The sequence below is a fragment of the Centrocercus urophasianus genome, unplaced genomic scaffold (assembly GCF_019232065.1).
Source record: "Centrocercus urophasianus isolate 14NV4802_14NV808 unplaced genomic scaffold, USGS_Curo_1.0 seq_9, whole genome shotgun sequence".
In the NCBI taxonomy this organism is placed as follows: Eukaryota; Metazoa; Chordata; class Aves; order Galliformes; family Phasianidae; genus Centrocercus; species Centrocercus urophasianus.
This window is the reverse complement of record NW_024885532.1, coordinates 17957544-17965768: the sequence shown is the minus strand read 5'-3', so window position 1 is coordinate 17965768 and position 8225 is coordinate 17957544. Positions and strand designations below refer to the sequence as shown.

The 8225-nt window shown below is 33.5% G+C and overlaps 1 protein-coding gene across 2 annotated transcripts in view; it reads left to right on the top strand.

The window, feature by feature from the left end:
- PCDH17 (protocadherin 17) overlaps positions 1 to 8225 on the top strand; it is an 81920-nt gene that overhangs the window by 25259 nt on the left and 48436 nt on the right. For both annotated transcript variants that reach the window (XM_042838930.1, XM_042838928.1), the window contains exons 2-3: positions 581 to 639; positions 815 to 987. In XM_042838930.1, the coding sequence (XP_042694864.1) occupies positions 581 to 639; positions 815 to 987 (232 nt within the window). The remainder of the gene's footprint in view (positions 1 to 580; positions 640 to 814; positions 988 to 8225) is intronic.

The window sequence follows — 8225 nt, the reverse complement described above, 5'->3', positions numbered from 1 at the left end:
TCTTCTCTTCTCTTCTCTTCTCTTCTCTTCTCTTCTCTTCTCTTCTCTTCTCTTCTCTTCTCTTCTCTTCTCTTCTCTTCTCTTCTCTTCTCTTCTCTTCTCTTTTCTCTCTTTTCTTAATTTGCATGTTTTGTGGAAACATATGAAATTGTATTACAGTAGTAAGGGCTTCAGAATCCCAGTAGATGATGTAATTATGATTAAAAATTAGTATTATTGAATAATTTACTTTTGTAATGCACAAAAGTATTTTTTTTTCTCTCGTTTTCAATAACCATCAGTCTTAATATCTAACTAATGAAAAAACATAAACAGAGTCATCTGTCAGGTTGCTCACAGAGAATGCCACTTATTGGAGCCTCATTGTTTACTTTAGCAGGTAATTTGTGGACCGGAATCATTTAATTGTTCTGAGCACATAATTACATGCCAGCATTTTCCAATTTAATTAAAATGTACAAATCTAAAGATTAAGGGAATTTTTGAATTATTAATCATTTCTCCTCTAGGAAATCTTGTTGCTCTGCAGGAGATTTGTCCAGTGTACAACTATACGTATTTTTTTCCTTCTCTTTCGCAGACAGACAATTTTCCCGCAGAGCCCAATTACATGGGCAGCAGGCAGCAGTTTGTTCAAAGGTAAGGCCTATTAAATAACTTTCTCAGCTTCCCCATTTGCATTCTTGTCAAAATTGCTTGGCCAAAGAGTACAATTCAACCTAGAACGAGTAAATACAACTCTCCCTCTCTCTCTCTCTCTTTTTTTTTTTTTTTTTTTTTTTGTTTTTTTTTTTTTTTTAAATATGTATTTCAGTAGCTCCACATTCAAGGATCCAGAAAGAGCCAGCTTGAGGGACAGCGGGCATGGGGACAGTGATCAGGCTGACAGTGACCAAGACACTAACAAAGGCTCCTGCTGTGACATGTCTGTTAGGGAGGCACTCAAGATGAAAACTACTTCAACTAAAAGCCAGCCACTTGAACAAGGTGAGTGAAGCCTCCAGTGCTTACAAAGCGTAAAGTTAAGCCATCATTATAAACCTATTAGTGTTGCAGTTGCAGTGTAACAGAGTGGAATAGCCCTCTGATAATACTATCAGAGAAAACTGTAAATCTTGTCCCTAGCCCAGAGCAAAGGCATTCATGATCTTTCAGAATGAATATGAAATGAAACCACAAGTATCCTTCTTCTGTAGAACGAAAATAGATTAAAAAAATAAAATAAAATAAAATAAAATTAGTACTTCTCTAAAATGATTAGAAAATACTTTATCTCCACTGGCATTGCCTGTGATATATTATATACTGTTCTTCAGCCAAAGTGTGATTTGAAAACTCAACTCAGACATGACTGCAACAGATAAAAGAGCAGCAGTCATTTACATTCTTCATGTCGTTTGGATGCGAGGAAAAAAAAGAGAGACTCGGGATATTAGACAACAGTAAAAACTGACCAGAAAGTGTTTTCATTTCAAGGATGTATATTTCTATTTGTAATGTTGATTTCACAATTAATAGTAGTATGAGAATTGTCAAAAAATAAAATAATCTGATTTTTAGTATTATTTCACCCACACTCTAGGTTGGTATCAAAGATGAGTGTCTGTGAACCAGCTAAAATTACTTATAGCAGAACAACGACCACAATCTCTGCAAGCTTTCATTCTGACAAATAAGCATATTTATTTCTTCAAAATCTGCGTGTGTCCAGTGCACTTTTTTTTTTTTTTTTTTTTTTTTTTTTTTCCAGATATGCTTTATCTAATTATGAGGTCTTTTATTTCAGAAGAAACAATTAAAAAAAAAAAAAAAAATTGACAAACTGAGCACTTAAACATTGTGTGTTTGTGTGATTTTGCCGAGGTTGTAGGCAATAAGAAAGAGCACTACTGCTGGAATGTTTTATATATTTATTTTAGGTTAGTTTTTTAAAAGATGATTCAGGCTTAGATAAAGTTAAGAGATGATTAAATAAGTCAATAAGTTATTGAGAAGCTACATTTATAATTAAGCAGAAAAAAGTATGAGTTTTTTATTAATTGTTGATTAATTTGATCTAGGTTTTTGTTGTTTTGTTTTGCTTTTGTAGCTAGCCCAGTCTGATCTGTTATACAGTCATTAGGAACATGTTTCTGGTTATATTGGGATTGCAATGTGACTTTTGCTATGTAGAATATTTAGAATACTGCAGTATAACTTATTCTGTGTATATTTGAGGGTTGACCTCAAATATGACCTTATTTTCCAACTAATAAATGCCAGAAAGATTATTTTTTCCTAACCTCTTGCCACAGCAAGTCTCTGCGTATAATTAGACATTGATCTGTATATCTGTATAAAGATGCAGTACTAGACTTTTTTTTTTTTTTTTTTTTTTTTTTTTTTTTTAAGAAACTGAGTGTGTATCTAATTTTCTCAGTTTTGTTTTAGCAAAAAGGGTGGATTTCTACCATCAAGTACAGCAATGAGGTTCTAAAATTCAAAAAGTTTAATTGGGAAAATAATTTACTGCTCTAAATAATTAAGAAGTGAGAGCATTTTAGAAAATCAGCATATAGCCAGAGTTCATATTTTATCACAGTCTGTCAATATAACATCAAGAACAATACAGCTCAAAATATGAAAACATTAGTAAGCAGGTTAAGCCAATCTCTTCTATTCCATGTTTCCTTTGTAACAGTAAAAGTTATCTGGAGGTTTGCATTCATCATTATGTCTCTATGAGAGTCCCCATTTATCAGGAAACAACTCACAGCAGTGGCTCGTATTAATTCCTCACATTCTTATTAAATGTATACTGAACTATGGATGTTAAGTACTGTTAGCCACTGCTTTGCAGCAGCAGATGTTTATGTAATATTTTTTACTAAGAAAAAATAAATAATTAGAAAATAAATAATTAGCGTAGAGAGATAAATCACTTTTCTTTCCCCTAAAAAATACAATTTCAAATGGTAATAACATATATTTGTTTACCTCCATCTCAAGTATGTGGTAATAAAATCATTTGGCATATTACAAAAACTGAACCAACAGCAAGCATCTTTGGGAGTAGAAATCATTACAGTAACAAATGTGGTGCAATGTAGTGTTTTCAATAAAATCAATGATAGCTTCTCATTGAGTATTGGTGATCAAGGCTTTTAGTCCAACATAACTTCTCTCTTTTGAAAGACAATAAACAAAATGGCTTTCTCTACACATTATTCTATTCCATTCCATTCCATGCTGAAGAAGAGTAAGAAATACAATGTATGTGATTCAGGTAGAAAGAGGATTGCATTTTTTTTAGAGGATAATTGTTGTCTGGGAAATGGGGGTGGAATGCTTAATTTTCTATGGTGACACCTGAAGCAGTGTCAGAAGTTGTGTTTCTGTCAGTTCTGTCATCTCTCTAGGTTGTGCTAAAGGGTAGGAATTCACTGTTTTGTAGCAAAGTTTCAGACATGATTATTTCTGTTTAAAGATTCCAAAATAATTTAACTTCTAGAAAAGAGGGGCAAAACAAAGGCCTTTAAAATACATTGAGACAATAAGCCATGTCTCCTTTCAGATATTAATTTTTTCCTTCTCTGTAAATTTTAAGCTATTTTCTGCATAAAAATATCTGTCTGTCTTTGGTCAGATCAGATTTCTCAACTTATTCCCTACTTATACTGATTTCGCTGTCTTACAAAGGAGCTTGTTCCCTATGACTTGCTTTTTCAGTGGAATGATTTTAGACATGTGTTTTGCTTACCTTTCATTTTCCCCATTTTGTTCCTGAGACTTTAAACCCCTTCACAGGTTCAGACAGTTTAAGATCATCCTACTTACAAATCTCACACGAATTGACACTGTTAAACAGTGTTTGCCAAGTTACATAAAAATTCCTGTTGATTCCACCTGGAGTAGCATGTATTATTCACATTTTATGTTTAAATAATAGAATAATCTTTTTATTTTGCTGTGGCTTGTGCATAAAAACTACAATCAGTGTTTTTTTAAATGACATACAAAGATGAAAATGATATTGTAATCCATAAATGATATCTACAACAAAAACACGTTCATTCTAAACTTTCTTAGTAAGTCCTGACAATGTTTATCTTATAATCTGTAAAACAGTGTAGAGATAGGGATGTTTTTTTCTAGTTGCTTATAATTTATTCATTTCTTGGTTTTTTCGGTGCTTTTCTAATTTAATATATCTCTGGCAGATTATTATTACTATATTATTAGGGGTTTTTTTTGTTCAGTATATCACTCATTGTGCAACAGAAATCTTGCTTTCAAAATGCTTGATGTTCACACTTGTATCCCATAGAGGGGGCATTTTTGCACGTGCTTTTGCCTGGTTAATGGTAGGATGGATCCTAAGAATAAAGGAAAATCAGAGGTACATCCACGAAGAAAGAGTGAAAGGAAACTTTAACACTGGTGTCAGAAACTCCTCTAAGACCACTTTACCAGGTTTTTCTGGAACCTGGAAACAACACATTTTTAATCTAAGATATATGTGACTAGGATAAAAGGGCTGGAGTTAATCTTCAGCAATAAAAATTAAAATAATAATAATTAAAAAAAAAGATTAAATATCACATGAAAATACAACACTTTCTTCGTAATCACAATGAAAATACACATGGAACAAAGCTGACGCAAACTTGCATGCAACTGTCTAAAGAATAAAGACTGTATCAGATATTTTGCATCTCAATGAAAGCCATTAACTCTACTTTTTAATGGTCTCCTTCTCTGGAGACATTCAAGACTTGCCTGGATGCTTATCTTTGCAACCTGGTCTAGGGAGCCTGCTTTATCAGGGGGGTTGGACTCCATGATCTCTAGAGGCCCCTTCCAGCCTCTACAATTCTGTGATTCTGTAATTCTGTGATTGGTCCACTGAACATGTTCATGGAACAAGACTGTAGTAACTTGTGCATTTTCATTTTCAATTTTTAAAAAGAAAGATCCCTGAAATTGAATATCTTACTTTATCTAACTGCAGCAGAGTAGATATTATCAGAATTTTTTATGAATAATTTTTCTGAACTTTCCAATGATTTTCGTATATCAGCTCAATATCCACACTGGTGCATTTAACACATTCATTATTACATCTAAACTGACAGAACTTCCTTTCTAATTTTCTACTGTTAATACTTTGGTCCAGAGAATAGTATTTCTGAATTCAAGAGAATGGGTAGCATTATAACTGTTCTTCTTGTGAAGTCTGTGGTTCACGTTGAATCTTTTGTTGGTATCTTTTGATATCTAGTTTTTAGATTAATATTTTGCACTTTTAATTATAGGTGTACTATGAAAAATGTCAAATATTCTTAGTGCCTTAAACTCAGCAATTTAAAGCTGATCTAGATAACATGTTTGCAAGAGTTTCTTAGACTCACCAAGGTATGCAAATATTCTGTGATGCATCATTTTGAGAAACTAGAAAAATATTCCCCCTTTGAATCTAAGTTAATGATCACACCAGAGGAATATGAGTCAGTCACCTTTGCTGCGCAGTTGACTGTCATAACCTTTCTTATGTTCATATCCAGTGATCTATGATATATTTGTTGAGGAAATTACTGTGAAAAAAATGAGCAAATACTTCTGAAAAATAAAGACTAAGCCGTTTTTCTCCCTCTGTTGCTTTTATGTTGAATGTCTTTTTAAGTTTTATTTTTAGATGGCCTTCTATTCTACCTGAGAATTCAGGCTCACTTTTTACCTGTCAGTTATTTTGATACTGAGTCTAGGTTCTTGAGTGGCACTTTATGACATGTGAGTTGAGTGATAGCCAGGTGTGTTTAGAAGCAGTCTAGTTTGGTGCTTCCTTGTTAGAAAGGAGTGTGTTTCTATGCATAGCTTCTCTCTGTAGCATGTTCTGCTCACTTGAGTGGCTTTGGAGTTCAAGCAAAGCTGTCCAGGTGAGGAAGGAGAAATCTGATGAAACAGGAGCTTGTCTGGGAAGAAATGAGAAAAAGATATGCAGTGGCACCGTAATGGAGAAGAAATGGATTAGCTTAATACCTTGACTACTTTCTTAGCTTCTTTCATTGATACAAAATAGAAAAACTGCAAACATCCTGGCAGCTGAAGTGACAGTGAATGCACTTTGCATCAGAGTACCATAGCCTATTATTGCCTTTGTTATTGCCTATTATCCTGCTTTTCAACTAGAGTTAAGTTCTGCCAAACCAGATTTTTAATCAGGTACATTTCAGCTTCTGGCAGATTTGTTATCGCATGGTAACTGTGAAGTTTTGTGAATGGTGTATATCACTTTTAATTATTAGATTTAGCCTCAGATTATGGGGGAAATTTCTATAATTGATTTTCAGTGCATGCAGAAATTTCTGCACCTATACACACACAGAACGTGTCACTGAGAGACAAAAAATAAATAAATAAATAAAAGAGGGACTATAACCATTCAGCACATCATGGTCTTTGGAACATTTAGTGTGTTATACTACATTTTTCAGTCAATTTATTTCTCCCCTTTCTCCCCCACCATTATTTCTACTTTTTTTATAATTACAAATTCATTCAACGTTTGAAAGTTGTCTTTTTCTTTTTTGTGTAAATTGATTTAATTATAAGCTTCACAACCAAATCAATTTAGATATATTATTGCCAATACCCTAAAGGATTTAAACTGTACCAATGGAAAAAAAAAAAAAAAGACAACAGAAGTGTGTTCTTGGATGATCTTATTTGTAAATTAATGTACATAAAATGCACTTCACGATCAAGTCAGTTACCATGAGTCTTTTGTCTGAGGTGTAAGTGTAAATTTTAACATTTAGGTGCTGTAGCTTTGTTTTTGAGGGAACAAAGCAGATTATTCCTTTCCTGTTGCTAGTGTAAATCTCATTGCTTCCTTTCTATATGCCCTGTTTTCACACTGCCTTTCCTGGGGCTGAGCTCAGTCACTGTGTTGCAGTTTGTTCTTGGAAGTCTTAGAATCCGTTAGTTATTTTTTTTGCTTTATTCCCACTAGAAGAGCAAGAGATGTATGTGCTGTTATCAGTAAAATGAGGCCCGTCTATGTCAAAATCATTATCTTCAGCTAACAATTTTTATTTTCAGATTCTTTTTATAAATTGAAAGAAAAGTGGGGGCAGAGAAAGATCAACAACTTTTGAAATGAGGAAATCATAAAACTGGTAGCTTTCATCGTTACAGGATTTATGCATTCCTCTCGATGGTAAATGGATGTTCTCTAGCTATGCTTACTTTTGTTAATGGAAATTTTAGGGTATACATCTATGCACTGAATGGACACTTAATATCATACAAACTATTGTAATGGGACTAGAGGATAATTCCCTCCTAGTCTGTGTATGTTTGTGTTTATCAGGTTACATAAAGGAGACAATTAAAGCATATACATCTTCTCCCTTCTTTCTCAGTTTATATCATCATTGTATGATTGTATCTCCTCTCACTAAGCAAACAAAAATATAGATATGATTAGAAGTGATATTGCTCAAGTTTTGATATAATCCTACTTTACATTCCAGCCACGTTCTTGTTACCAAATTGAAAAAAATTGTTCTACAGATAGGACTGCTCTAAAGCTAATGTCTGTTAGCTTGAAACCTGAAGTTGATTTTTAGTTATCATTAGTTTTATTTCCATCTGGGGAACACATATCAACAGAAGTGTCTTAAATAAGCGACAGGAATTAATTATTCCATTCAGTAATGTGTCAGTTAGAATAACACTATTTCTTTTTAAATCTTCTAGAACAAAGTGTGTCTTTTAATTTCTGTATACAATTCATTCTGTCCTTTTTCTGGTCCTTTCTTGCTGTATACTTACTTCTCTTCTGCTGTTCTATTCTTCTGGTTTTCAGAGGAAGAAAAAATGGTATAATTTAATTTAGGCCAGAGTTGCATTAATGGCAGACATTGTACTCATTTTTAAGTCAGACCTGGACAAATTCAGAATCAACAGAGAGGTGATATAGCAGAAGAAAATAGTGGTTTATGCAACTACTAAGAGAACTGTTTTTGTTCAGAGTTTCGATTAGTTTAAATGAGCAAAGAGCTAGGTATAACAAAAGTCTTTGTGAATTAAAAAAAAGTTGTTATAAATAAGGCAATGATTGCCTTTTTCGTTCCTTCCTTCCTTCCTTCCTTCCTTCCTTCCTTCCTTCCTTCCTTCCTTCCTTCCTTCCTTCCTTCCTTCCTTCCTTCCTTCCTTCCCTCCCTCCCTCCCTCCCTCCCTCC